Source organism: Hemiscyllium ocellatum, chromosome 14 (genome assembly GCF_020745735.1).
Source record: "Hemiscyllium ocellatum isolate sHemOce1 chromosome 14, sHemOce1.pat.X.cur, whole genome shotgun sequence".
NCBI lineage: Eukaryota > Metazoa > Chordata > Chondrichthyes > Orectolobiformes > Hemiscylliidae > Hemiscyllium > Hemiscyllium ocellatum.
Window position 1 is genome coordinate 47,719,905 of NC_083414.1, and position 15,175 is coordinate 47,735,079.

Consider the following 15,175-nt stretch of genomic DNA (forward strand, 5'->3'; position numbering starts at 1 on the left):
GTGTACAAAGTTAAAAACCACACAACACCAGGTTATAGTCCAACAGGTTTATTTGGAAGAACTAGCTTTCTGAACGCTGCTCCTTCATCAGATGGTTGTACAACTTTGTACACCCCAATCGAACATCGGCATCTCCAAATCATGACATTCTCAAGTGAAGTTTAACAATTGGTGTCATGTCGGCCCAGATTATGCATTGAAGGTGCGAGATATCCTGTGTGAGACTGTCTGTGCTACAATGTTCAGACTGATTCTAATCTAAAAAAATGGATTTACAGAATCTTACATGGATTCATGCAGTTTTTGAGCAAAAATAAATGTAACTCTGCAATATAACTTCACCCCACAAACTCTTGTGTGTGTGCATGTGGATGTGTGTGTGGCGGGGGGGGGGAGGCGGGAAGTGTTATGAATGTCTGTGAGAGAGTGTGTGAATGTGAGTGTAAAAGGAGTATAAATCTGTGAGAGGGCGCATGTGTGTGTGAGTGTATGTGTGAGCATATAAGAGAGCTTGTGTATGAGAAAGGGTCTGCGTGAGTGTATGGGTCTGTAGGAGTGTGTGTGTGTGTAGGAGTGTCTGTGACTCTGTGTGTGTGCCTGTCTGCGAGTGTGTGTCTGTGTACATCTGTGTGTGTGTGCCTGTGTGTTTGCAATGCAGTGGGGTCACCTGTAGTGTGAAATAAACCTAAGGTCCCGGTTGTGGCCACCCCCATGGATACCGAACTTGGCTATCAGCCTCTGCTAGGCCACTTTGCATTGTTGCCTGTCCCAAAGTGCACCTTGGAGGATGGTCACTCAAAAGGTCCGAGGTTGAATATCCCAGACCACTCAAGTGTTCTCTGACTGGAAGGGAACACTCCTGTCTGTTGATTGTTGTGCATTCATCTGTTGCCGTAGCCTCTGCTCAGTCTTGCCATTGTACCATGCCTCAGGGCATCCTTACCTGCAGCATATGAGATAGACAACGCTGGCTGAGTCACCTGGGTACATGCCATATACACGGTACCCATGGGGATGGCCTCACCCTGGACCTTGGGTTCATGTCACACTGCAGGTGACCACACTGCACTACACACAGTCGCAGACACAGACACAGACACAGACACAGACACAGACACACACACACACACACACACACAGATGCACACTCTCAGACAGATGCAAACACGTAGTGACAGACACTCCTACACACATACACACTTCTACACACAGTCACAGACACTCCTACACACACACACTTCTACACACATACACATTCCTACAGCCACACACACACTCCTACAGACCCGTACATTCACACAGACCCTCGCTCATACACAAGCTCTCTCTCATATGCTCACACATACACTCCTACACTCACATGTACACATGCATCCTTTCACAAACTTATACTCCTTTACACTCACATACACATACTTTGTCACAGACACTCAGTGGATTAGATAGGGTAGACCGTGAAAGTCTTTTCCCCGGGATGATTACGTCGCTTGTATGAGGGGGCATAGCTACAAACTGAGTGGTGATAGATTTAAGACAGATGTCAGAGGCAGGTTCTTTACTCAGAGAGTGGTAAGGATGTGGAATGCCCTGCCTGCCAATGTAGTTAACTCAGCCACAATAGGGAGATTTAAATGATCCTTCGATGAGCACATGGATGATGATGGGATAGTGTATATGAGCACATGGGATCATATAGGAGGACGGGCTTAGATTAGTTCACAGGACGGCGCAACATCAAGGGCCGAAGGGCCTGTTCTGCGCTGTATTGCTCTATGTTCTATGTTCTATAACCCCCCCATCGCGCACACATCCACATGCAAACACATACATATAAGAATTTATACTTGCAGAATTACATTTTATTATGCTCAAAAACTGCATGAATCCATGTAAGATTCTGTAAATCTGTTTTTTAGACTAGAATCAGTCTGAACATTGTGACACAAACAGTCTCACACAGGACACTTCACACCTTCAATGCATTATCTGGGCTGACATGACACCAATTGTTAAAGTTTACTTGAGAATGTAACTTTTAAAAAGTTCTGCGATTTACATAGAAAAGAACTAAAACCAACATGTTCATTTGAAAAGATGAAAGACTTAACAAACAATCCAAGTCTTTTTCAATATAGAATTTCAGTTACATCACACTGTAAACATTTGCTATAAATTCTGTGTCTTAATGATGGATTTGTACTTGTATCCATTAGACCCACTTCTAAGCATATTCTTAAGTTATATTCGTTAATGTACTGCTGTGGGCAGCATGGTTGCTCAGTGGTTGGCACAGCTGCCTCGGAGCACCAGGGTCCCAGGGTCGATTCCACCTTGGGTGACTGTTTGTGTGGAGTTTGCACATTCTCCCCGTGTCTCCCTGTATTCCGTAAGATCTAACCTTGCTAATCAGTCTCCCATGGGGATCCTTGTCGAACGCCTTACTGAAGTCCATATAGATCACATCTGCCCCTCTGCCCTCATTAATCCTCTTTGCTACTGCTTCAAAAAACTCAATCAAGTTTGTGAGACATGATTTCCCACACACAAAGCCATGTTGACTACCCCTAATCAGCCCTTGTCTTTCCAAATACATGTACATCCTGTTCCTCAGGATTCCCTCCAACAGCTTGCCCACCACCGAGGTCAGGCTCACTGGTCTATAGTTCCCTGGCTTGTCCTTACCACCCTTCTTAAACAGTGGCACCACGTTTGCCAACTTCCAGTCTTCCGACACCTCACCTGTGACAATCAATGACACAAATATCTCAGCAAGAGGCCCAGCAATCACTTCTCTAGCTTCCCACAGAGTTCTTGGGTACGCATGATCAGGTTCTGGGGATTTATCCACCTTTAACCATTTCAAGACATCCAGCACTTCCACCTCCATAATCTGGACATTTTGCAAGATATCACCATCTATGTCCCCACGGTCTATATCTTCCATATCCTTTTCCACAGAAGACTGGGGAATTATAAACATGTTCTTCCTCACAAAAGACTGTAAGGGAAATCCCAGAAACTGCAGACCAGTCAGTTTAACTTCAGTAGTGAGGAAAACAATTAAGAAATACTGGCATGAATTTTACCACAAGCCAGCTAAGTGTCAATTTTGCAACATTTCATGGAAGGGTTCTCAATATGAGCTGAAGTGAGTCAGTTCATAATTATGTAGCATGTAGCCCATTATGTATGTTCAATGCTTCTATACCATCATGATGTGTTCCCCAAAGTTAAAAGTACTTGCTGCTGTAAGAACCTCTCAGGATTCATGTCACTGGTACCATCTTGGGGCAGGACAGTGACTCAGTGCTGCCTCACAGCACTAGGGATCTGGGTTCGATTGCATCCTCGGTGACTGTCTATGTGGAGTTTGCCCATTCTCCCTGTGTCTCTATGTGGGTTTCCTCCGCGTGCTCTGTTTTCTTCCCACTGTCCGAAGATGTGTAGATTAAGTGGATTTGCCATGCTAACTTACCCATAGTGTCCAGGGATGTGTAGGTTAGGTGGATAGCCATGGAAATGCAAAATTCAGGGGTGGTGTGAAGGGGTGGATTTGGGTGGGATGCTCTTCAGGGGGTCGGTGTGGACTCATGGGCTGAATGACCTGCTTCCACACTGTAGGGATTCTATGATATTTAAGGCTCAGTCATGCACCAGCTCAAGTACTGCCCACCACAAATAACCCTTCATAGTACCCACAGTGGGAGGGAAATAAAAATAAACCACTCTGGGGACAGAAGTGGCATGGGTGACTCCACTAGAATCAGAATCTCACAATTATAAATTGCTACATCAGCTGTCTGACTGAATGTCATAGTAACTGCAGCTATAAGAATGAAGCTACAGGGGCTACCCATCCTTAGCATCATGTCATGTTAGAATCCACCTAAAAAATTGAAACTCTTCCTTCTTCCCTGACACAGCATATCATCCTATTGTTGTTCAATGTTGGAGCAGCGCATATTGGAAAGCCTTCAAAAGGTTGAAAACATTTAGTTTCACTAAATAACATGAAAAGTGGTAAGTCTTTGAAACAACTACAAACTCGGAGTCAATGAATGACCACGCCATCCAACTCGCATCTATTGGAAATGAGTGTCAATTGAGTCCTGACTAGCATGTTACATTAGATGCTATAGCACTGTATGCTGTTGAAGGTGATGTTCCTCATTCTTAATGCACCTATCCTCCTCAGAAGATTGCTGTCACTTTCCCAGCATTTCAGTGTCCATCACTTCCCTGCTAATCTGCTTGAGTTGTGCAACATTCATGGGAATTATGCAATACGCTCTGTCTGGCAACCCCAATCAATCCAAGCATCAGACCATCATCTTCAAGAGGCCGACAATATGTCCCACGTCAGCCTTAGTAGGTGAATGAACTGCACTGTATCTATGTTCAACTTCAGGTAGGTGTTTGTGGAACAGAGTTATCAGCCATGGTCACAAAGGGTACCTTTTATCTTCCAGTAATCAGCCTTATAAGACATCTGCCCCTTGAAGAAAAGCAGGAACATGAGATTTCTTGCAGATATAAGCATCATGGCAGCTGCCAGAGAAAGCAGACTTGTAAGATGTGGGATCAATGATCACACATGACTTGTGCATTGGTGAAATGCTTTCCCACCAATGGAATGGTATTCAGGAATAATAGAGAAAGGGGATTAAGAAGAGCATTACTTTAATGATTAGTGTTATTGGATAAAGTGCTTTTCAAGGCTATGTTCAGATCAAATGTGTTAGGTAACAAATGACATACCACCTTTAGTGCAAAATAATTCACCTGATCATGTACCAGTCAGCTCACAAAGAGCTGACAATGGATAAATATTGTACATTTTTAGAAATCAGAAAGGCAAGATTTTGAACTGAACCATTCAAAACAAAAAATATAATTTTGTTTTCAAGTAGTGCAATGTATATAACTAGATCTTGCTTAAGTGTTGTATTCCAGCATTATTTACAAGAAAATATTCAAGGAATCTGTACCACAGGGAGAATATGCTCAGGAAATTCTAATTAATGTATTATTTACAAGAGCATCATTATATAGTGCTTTTTAACGTATAATCAAATGTCCCAAGGCACTTCAAAGGGGCATTATAAACTAAAGTAGATACAAGGTCAAAGACCAAAGAGATTAAGAAGGGTAATCCAGAAATTGAATCTTGTTAACTGAAGGCATAGAGAGTAATACTGAAGAAATAAGCATGGAGGATGTACAATTGGTCAGAATTGGAGAAACAGAAATATCACAGAGATTTGTGGAGCTAGAGGAAATTATGTTGACAGTAACTGGCAAGACCATGGAATAATTTGGCAAGAATAATAATTTTAAAATGTTCATTTTGCTTCAAAACTAATGAAGGAGAATGGGTACAGGGGTGGTAGGGCTTGCTGTGGGTTAACATTTGGCTGTAGGCCTGAGGCCTGACTGTGGTATCCATCCCCCACCATGCCTGAGTGGGGCACAACTGTCAGGAATGGAAGAAGCCAGAGCAAAGATACACTTTGGCCTTCAAACAGCATTCCCCTCTTCCTTCTGACAGGGCCCAGCAAATGTACTGAAATGATCTTATTCCTCAAGCTTCATCATCAATTGTCTATCTCACTCCCAGTGGTATTGCTAGCACTATAAAGATGCCAATCTATACTGGAATAGCTGGGAGATCTGCTCTGCACTAGAATTTCTTACGGGGAAATATGCCTGGCAGGAGCTGGAAAAACTGATGGTGGGATGTTAAGTACCCAATCAGGCCGATCCAAAAAGGAAAGACATAGCTTAAGGACAGTCCACCAATCTTGAGCTAACTCATCATCAATTTCTGCACTGCCATCACTTCTCCACCGCCTCACCACTGGCTACACCAGACCCAACCCAACATTAATGTTGCTACTCTACAAGTGTCATCTTTCGCTACTGGACCATTTCTGCTCCACTGCGACCTTGCTGCCTCCTGTGCTGGACCCACCAAAATCAGAGTCACATCTCTCACCACTGGGCATACTTCAATGATGTCACTGTGATGCCATTCAGCTGCTGCCAGCACCAGACCCAACTGACAACAAAGTCGCCGATCCTCAGGTGCCCTCAGGGGCCTACCTCACTGACGTCACCTCCACCAATGTAGCATCCATCTCTTCTAGTGCCCGTTCTTGTGGGTGTTCCAGGAAAGTAAATAACAGCTCACTTGCCTCTGCCATAGGTCCACACTGGGCCCATTCAAGTCGGTGGTGAGTCCACTTGAATCTGTTCCTGCTGTGGTTCCTCACCTCTGCCGATGCCATCGAGCTCAGGGCAAGAGATAAATAAAAAGATAAAAGAAAAGCAGTTGGAGCAGGCAAGCCCCAGCTCAGGAGCCCTACATTTAACTCTCCCTCCCACTCCACCGAGGACATGCAGGTCCTTGGACTCCTCCACCGGCAGAACATAACAACACGACGGCTGGAGGAGGAGCGCCTCATCTTCTGCCTGGGAACCCTCCAACCACAAGGTATGAATTCAGATTTCTCCAGTTTCCTCATTTCCCCTCCCCCCACCTTGTCTCAGTTGGTTCCCTCAACTCAGCATCGCCCTCCTAACCTGCAATCTCCTTCCTGACCTCTCCGCCCCCACCCCACTCCGGCCTATCACCCTCACCTTGACCTCCTTCCACCTATCCCACCTCCATCGCCCCTCCCCCAAGTCCCTCCTCCCTACCTTTTATCTTAGCCTGCTTGGCTACTCTCTCTCATTCCTGATGAAGGGCTTATGCTCGAAACGTCAAATTCCCTATTCCTGAGATGCTGCGTGGCCTGCTGTGCTTTGACCAGCAACACATTTTCAGACATGAACATCTTGATGACAGTGCCCCAAACCATTCAATACCTATGTCTAGATCACAGCTGGCCAATATTCAGCACCCTCTGAGTTTCCAGGAATAAATCTTGAGATTCCCTTGATCACTACAAGATCAGCAAGCACTTCCAGCAGAGAGTTTCTCATTGGCAGGCGAGGTACACCATGCTGAATTTATACACCAAGGAATAGCTTTTCTTTTCTTAAATTACCTTACACAGTTCTGTACAAATAATTCCATCAAATTTATAGTACAGATATAGACCAGCTGTTTGACTGGTCTGTGCTGATGTTTATACTTCACATAAACTTCCTTCACTTTTCTTCATCCAACTATCAGCAGATATTCAATGGTCTATTGGATTAGATAAGTTTTTTCCATTGTGCTCATCAGAAAACAGGGCAAAACTATCATCATCCTGAATAAAATAAGGGAAAACTGTGATGCTAAAGCTGATGGAACAGGGGAATAAATCTTTCTGTAGTCATAACCTTTATGTGGTTTCAGTTTGACGGACTAGAATTCCCAATTTTAATTTGGCTGTATACAAGTCTATTGTTCACACTACTCTCTCATCTTAAGTTTCAACCTTTTGATCAGCTTTGGATTATAGATTTTCTTTATCCCTTTTTGGAGAGGTACCTTTTCAGATTGAACACTGCAACATGTTGCATTCAATACAAACTTTGGAGACTGTGAGGGTAGTACATCAATGATCTCTCTGATTGGCTGGCTGGCTTGATCATACATAACTTTGTTGACAGGGTAGTAACTGACCAGGTTGGATTTGTCCTGCTTTTTGTGAACAATATACCAGGGCAATTTTTCACATTGCATTGTAGACGTCAGTATTGCAGCTGTACTGGAACAGCTTGGCTATCACACATCTAGTCTGAAGCACAACTCTTTCGGACTATAGAGTGGTTAGCACTACTGCCTCACAGCGCCGGAGACCCGGGTTCAATTCCCGACTCAGGCGACTGACTGTGTGGAGTTTGCATGTTCTCCCCGTGTCTGCATGGGTTTCCTCCGGGTGCTCCGGTTTCCTCCCACAGTCCAAAGATGTGCGGGTCAGGTGAATTGGCCATGCTAAATTGCCCGTAGTGTTAGGTAGGGGTATGGGTGGGTTGCGCTTTGGCGGGTCGGTGTGGACTTGTTGGGCCGAAGGGCCTGTTTCCACACTGTAAGTCTAATCTAATTGCCAGAATGTGGTCAGGGTCCATAACATTTTGCAGTATCCAGTGCTTTCAGCTATTTCTTCATATTATAGAGTGAATAGAGTGATTAAGATTCGAGATGGTGGGGAGCTCAGGAGGAAGAAGGACTGAGATAGACAATCCATTTTGCTCTTCTGGTTGAAGAAGGATATAATCTTTCAGCATTATCTTTTGAACTGATGTACTAGATGAGGTTTATTTGTGGAACCTTTGCCTTTTATGAGCTGTTTAATTGCCCACGAGTCAAAATTGGATGTTGCATGGCTGTAGAGTTAAATCTAATCCATTTGTTTTGGGATCATTTACCACGTCAATTACCTGCTGTTACCACTGTTTTGCATACGTTAACACTTGGTTAATGTGGTGCACGAAATAGCTAGAAAAATTAAAAATACAATATTTAATTTGTCTTGATTATGTAATATGTAGTTCAGTCATTTCCTTGTCCTGTTACATTTTCTGCATACTATGCATTATATCTTTCGAAACAAAATCAAACAATATGTCAAAAGGAAATGTGCAATCTTTGGATCATCCCAAAAACAGGTACATAAGGAAACCCTAAATAGGACACATTCTTTCTGCCTGTCACCAGTCCAAGCCATCAGGCTGTTCCCTGTGCCCATCTTCACCTGCAGACCACAAAAGGGCAGTGGAAGCAGAATGAAGCATTTAGGTGGCAGTTAATTGTCTGCTTAAGACTATCAGGCCTAATTGCAGATGGGCTGTTTGGTGGCTCACCTGCTACCCCATAAAATGGGGCAAAGACTGGGTTTGGGTGGGAAGGTAGCAGGTTAGCAACAAATAATGATAGCACATGTGCCCCCCCCACTTTCATATATCTGTGTATGGGGGGTGGTCATAAAATTCAATCCATATATATTTAATACATATCAGATATTGAACAAGAAGATTTATAAGATTTACAGTAAAGGAAATGTAAAACTCATGCAACATATAATGAACTTACAGCTTGTAAACATAATAGCATTTGATTGAAAAGAAATGAAAAGAAATATTGTGTAGGTTTCTGTAACTTTTCCTTCTTTGCTTCCTTTGTGAATGTTAATATCTTTTCAAAGTACTAAGAGGGAAATAACCTGTAAGCTGCTCACTTGAATGCAATTGTTATTCACAGTCTAACTTTTGCTGTTGGCAATATCTATTACTACTCCAATGCAAATTCATATAAATATCTACTCGTGATACCTAAACCGTTTACTCAGTAGGATCAAAACACAGGGAGAAAGTGAGGTCTGCAGATGCTGGAGATCAGAGCTGAAAATGTGTTGCTGGAAAAGCGCAGCAGGTCAGGCAGCATCCAAGGAGCAGGAGAATCGACGTTTCGGGCATAAGCCCTTCTTCAGTATCAAAACACAAACTTGTTCCCACATTTTTTGCTCTTTTAAAATTCAATGTGCATGGTAAACATTTATTCTTTCGATCAAAATTCAGCAGCCTTTGTGTGACTTGGGTCAATATTAAAACTTACTGTCAGTGTCCTGGTTTTCTGGGAGATTTGATCCCTCTCCATCCATCTTGATCCAAATATCTACAAAAGAAGGAGCATTTAAGCTTCATTTGGTGCTATATGCCAAGATTCCTTTATTCAACAGAAGTAAAAAATATTCATTAACAAAACTATTTTGAGAACTCCATAACTTTTGTTTCAACTTCAGAACCTGCTTGGTCATTGACAAAACATGAAAGCTGAATTAAAGCACATTTTACCCCAGTTACCGTAGGCTGTATGCTATCTGGTAACTTTTAAGTTGAATCTAAGGTTTATTCTTCAGCATATTTGTGATAAGTTCTATTTTCACATTTACAATATACAGCACAGAAATTCTGCATCTCTCAATTCACTGTCAAAACTGGTATTTACATCTATTTATAAATATAAACGATACTTAACCTGAACCTCAAGAGATCCAGAATATTAATGGGAGCTGTCACCTACTGTCTGTCAACAAGAAAGCAAATGTACTGTTTTCCCACTGGGATATTTACTTCACCCGTTACATAGCTAAGATAGCAAAGAATTATTCCAAAAATAAAGTCAGCAACTATCAGGGCATTTTAAGCCATAATTTCTCCATTAGAAATTTCAGCTTGCAAAATTAACGAAAGACGTCCACAGTAAAATAGGGCAGGACCCAATGGATCGAAGCAACAACTCAGTGAAGCAGCCCCGCCGGCTGCCCTGCTGTACCTGGCCGAGCCCCTCCCGCAGTCTTGCCAACGATGGTCAGTGAGGGAGCTCCACTGTGCAGCTACTCCGAGCGCCCACACAGCTCCGCCAGAGCTGCGGCGAACACTGAGGATGCGGGGAGCGAACAGAGGAGGAGAGAGGGAAGGACGGACGGACGGAGGAACAGAACAGGGTAAAGGGCAGGAGAGACAGGGCGAAGGAGAGGAGGAAGAAGTTGAGCCACTGAGGAACTGTGAGCTAGGCGGAGGAAGGAGGACTGTGTTAGAGAGAGATTAAGGACGGGGTGGGGGGGTGGAATGAGAAGGCAGAGTGTCGAAAAGGGGAAGGACGATCAGGAAGACATGGTTGAGGGGGGTGAGGAATGGAGAGGAGTGACGAGGAGGAGAACAGGAATAACGAGAGGAGTGCAGAGGGAGGAAGAGGAGAGAATGAAAAGAAAGATTTGACGGGATAAAGGAGGTGTGAGAGGGAAAGGGCCAGGGGAGAAAGAGACAAGAATCGCAAAGACAAAGGTGGATGTGGAGAAAGGGGAGGGGCATAAGGAAATAAAGTTACCTTTGTCCAAACATGGCCAGAAGAGTTGACTTTCAAGATGTGGCAGTGATTATCCACCATCTTCACTCCCCCACCCGCACACATGGCTGCATTTGTAGTAATTGGTCCAAAGCACCTTCCAAATCCATTCTCCACCTAGTTGACAGAACTCCAATTCAAACTCCATTCAGTCCTTGTTAATGAGTCAAGATCCTGAAGATCCTATTTAACAGCACTGTGATTACCCAATACTATATACTGTCCACCATAATGGTTTGAGGAGGAGGCTCACAACTGCCTTTTCAAGGATAATTAGGAGTGTACAGTAATTCCTGGTGGCAACAGACAATGAAGCAATGAAATTAAAAAGCCAAAGAGAATGCATGTCAATCAGATAAAAGAACAAGGAGCAAGGAAGAGTAGAATATGTAATGGGATTATAATTGAAAAAAAACCAGAGCCAGCTAATAAACCTGGAATACAAATATTTGTGTAACACAAGCTGCATAAGGATTGGTTAAAGTATCAAGGCCAGTGATTAATTTAGCTTTAAATAAGATGACTGAAGCAAGTCAATGATAGAACAGAGGGAAACAAAGTGATTATGGGGAAAGCATGGAAGATCAGATGGGTCAAGATTGAGATGGGGCCACAGTAGGCAGCAGAGCATGGGTTTGGTCACTGGTCTGGAGCTAGAATGAGAGAAGGCATTCAGGAAGATAGCAAGACTTAAGTTCTGGATCAGGGCTTGGATAGGAAAATGAGGAATTAGAATGAAGAAGTGCAACCTGAAGAGCAGAAAACAAGAAATATACCACTACCCAATTAAAACTGAAACTTTCAAGAGACCTGTAATACTTGGAGATTCTTCAGCCAAGGGACAATGTCTATGGATATTCCTCATGGGCTCATTGCCAATGCTGCTGCTCACTTGTGATCTATGTTTCTTTCCATGTGCCATCTTACTCTAATTCACATGCCTCTCAGTTATGATTGCAAGCAAAGAGGCATAATTTTCATCAGTTCTGAGAAAGGGTCACTGAACTTTGATTTCTCTCCACAAATGCTGCCAAATCTGCTGAGCTTTTTGAGCGATTCATGTTTTTGCTTCTGATTTCCACAATCCGCAGTTCTTTTGGTTTTTATTATTTTTCTTCTTCCCCTCCATGGATATCAATAGAAAAAACACAAAGGTTAAAATGTTTCTTTTATTGAAAAGAATGGCAGAAGAGTTTCCTGATTTCGATTTGCTGAAAGATGATAATGATATATTCGGATGAGGAGTGAAGGAACAGATGCCATTACAACCCTATAGTTCGAACTTGCCTCCCTGTTTCACTTCCTTAATTCATAAGATGCTTTCCCTCTTAATCTAAAAAAAACTTTCTTCTCTGAGAATGAGGGGTTGAAGATTTTGCGGGGAGGCTGTGGGGCAGTAGTGCACCAATCTCTCTCTGTTATCATGTGCTGGTTTCTCCTTTAAAAAAGAATATTCAGAGAATGATGTTCTTATGTATGATCCCAGTTGATGTTATTGTTGGATTAAATCAGATTCCATTTAGGACTCTTCTAATTTGGGAATAACACTAACTCTTTACTGTAATTGTCTACACAACCATTCTATTCCAAATGCTTCACTGCATAGCCCCACGCAACATCAAAAATGAAATTAAGCATCTTCCCCTCTCACCGAGGGCATTTCCCTTGAACTTAAATAAACATTGAACTCCCTAATAAACATTGGAACCCCATTATTTACCATTCTGAGTCACAAACCTACCTAAATAAACAGAAGACCATTAATAGTAGACAAAATCCATTCACTCTAAAGCCAAACCTCGAACATTGCTTTCAAAGTATATCACATGGGCTACACAAATGCTTACAAGTTAATTATTAAATTCATGGTTACCAATTCAAAATTCAGAAACCCAAACTTACGTTATATACACATGAACCACAGTTGACACATGATCTGCTGTCATAATAGGAATGCAGCCAGAGATATTCTACAAATTATTTGTTGCATTAATTTTTCAATAGAGTGAATGAATGTTTATAGTGATGTAAGGTTCACAGGTGAAGACTAGATATGTAAAGAGCACCAGCGGCCTTCAAGACATTCACAGTAATCAAATGAATGCCTTTTCAATATTATGTAAGTGGCTAGTATGAATACAATACATTCTTGGCAATTTCTTAGATAATTTCTGAGCAGTAGCAAGATCATTAAACAGTTTTTAATATTGTCTTACTCTAACTTGACCACATTTTACCACTACTGCTATACTTTGGGACCTCCAGCACTCAGGTAGGAACAGTGTTATGAAAGAAAGATTAGGTTGTCTTTAGCGCATTAGCTTCTCCCTATAGCTCAAACTCTCCAACCCGGGCAACATCCTTGTAAATCTTTTCTGAACCATTTCAAATTTCACAACAAGGAGACTAGAATTGAACTCAGTATTCCAATAATGGCTTAACCAAAGTCCTATACAGCTGCAACATGCCTTCCCAACTCCTATACTCAGTGCACTGACTAATAAAGGCAAGCACCAAACACCCTCTTCACTATCTTGTCTACCTGTACCCAAGGTCTCTTTGTTCAGCAACATTCCCCAGGACCTTACCAGTAAGTGTATAAGTTCTGCACTGATTTGCCTTTTCAAAATGCAGCACTTCACATTTATCTAAATTAAATGCCATTTGCCAGTCCTTGGCCCATCAGCCCATCTGATCATGGTCCTATTGTATTCTAAGGTACCCTTCTTTGCTGTCAACTACACCTCCAATTTTGGTGTCATCTGCAAATTTACTAACCATACTTCTTATGTTCACATCCAAATCATTTACATATTTGACAAAAAGCAATGGATCCAGCACTGCAGCAAACCACTGGTCACAGGCCCCCAGTCTGAAAAGCAGTCCTCCTACCTTCAAGCTAATTTTATATCCGAATGGCTAGCTCACCCCATAACCAGCCAGCTCGGAGTCAGTCCCAGGAACCGAGGGGACTCTAACCTCCTGGTTGTATTTTTTTCCTATTCTTTTTCTGTTTTTAATTTTTTTCTTCCCAGCACTCATGTTGTATGCGTGCAGGTGTGAAACACAGTGAAACGCAACAGGTGTACAAATCTTTATTCAATTTCCACTACCAGAAAGGAAACACCAGGGTGGCTAGTGACAAGCAATGCCCTTCTTATCAAAGGGCAATGTTGCATGATCAAAAAAAGCAAAGGGAAGTGTAGGGATTAAATCAAATAGTAGGTAAAACCAATGACATCAGATGCTGGAAACCAGATTCTGGATGAGTGGTGCTGGAAGAGCACAGCAGTTCAGGCAGCATCCAAAGTGCAGCGAAATCGACATTTCGGGCAAAAGCCCTTCATCAGGAAGATACTGTTGGAGGGCATCCCCTGGTTGTATTTTTTTTTTGTTTTTTTTTCCAGGAAAAGTAGGAAAACACCCAAGTGGTCTGTGACAAGCAGTGCCCTTCACATCAAAGGGCAATGCTGTGTGAACAAGATCTCCTGTTTATTTTTTTTTCTTTTTTTTCTTTTTTAGGAAAACACCCGAGTGGCCTGTGACAAGCAGTGCCCTTCACATCAAAGGGCAATGCTGTGTGAACAAACAGTGAAACACTCCTGTTTATTTTTTTTTATTAACCCCACACTACCGCCTAACTGCGGTAGTGCTTATTTTCCCCAGCACCCATGGTGTGTGTGCGTGTGTGTAGTTGTGAGACATAGTGAGAGACGCAAAGTGCACAAATCTTTATTCAATATCCACCACCAGGAAAAGTAGGAAAACACCCAAGTGGTCTGTGACAAGCAGTGCCCTTCACGTCAAAGGGCAATCCCCTGGTTGTACTTTTTTTTTATTTTATTTTATTTTTTTTGTTCACACAAGTGGCCAGTGACAAGCAGTGCCCTTCACATCAAAGGGCAATACTGTGTGAGACTCCTGTTTATTTTTTTTTCTTTTCTTGATCAAACAGTGAAGGGGGGTAAAAATGTATTGATTTTTTTTTCTTTTTTTTATTTTATTAACCCCACACTACCGCCTAACTGCGGTAGTGCTTATTTTCCCCAGCACCCATGGTGTGTGTGCGTGTGTGTAGTTGTGAGACATAGTGAGAGACGCAAAGTGCACAAATCTTTATTCAATATCCACCACCAGGAAAAGTAGGAAAACACCCAAGTGGTCTGTGACAAGCAGTGCCCTTCACGTCAAAGGGCAATGCTGTGTGAACAAGATCTCCTGTTTATTTTTTTTTCTTTTTTTTCTTTTTTAGGAAAACACCCGAGTGGCCTGTGACAAGCAGTGCCCTTCACATCAAAGGGCAATGCTGTGTGATCAAAACAGTGAAGGGGAGGG

General features: G+C 42.5%; 1 protein-coding gene across 1 annotated transcript in view; it reads right to left on the reverse strand.

Annotated features, from left to right (window-relative positions):
• LOC132822142 (myoD family inhibitor-like) overlaps positions 1-10,519 on the reverse strand; it is a 93,247-nt gene extending 82,728 nt beyond the window's left edge. The window contains exons 1-2 of the mRNA XM_060835212.1: positions 10,268-10,519; positions 9,548-9,607 (exon numbers count right to left, since the gene is read on the reverse strand). Coding sequence (XP_060691195.1) covers positions 9,548-9,593 — 46 coding nt within the window. The 5' untranslated portion in view covers positions 9,594-9,607; positions 10,268-10,519. The remainder of the gene's footprint in view (positions 1-9,547; positions 9,608-10,267) is intronic.
• Positions 10,520-15,175: the final 4,656 nt, after the last annotated feature.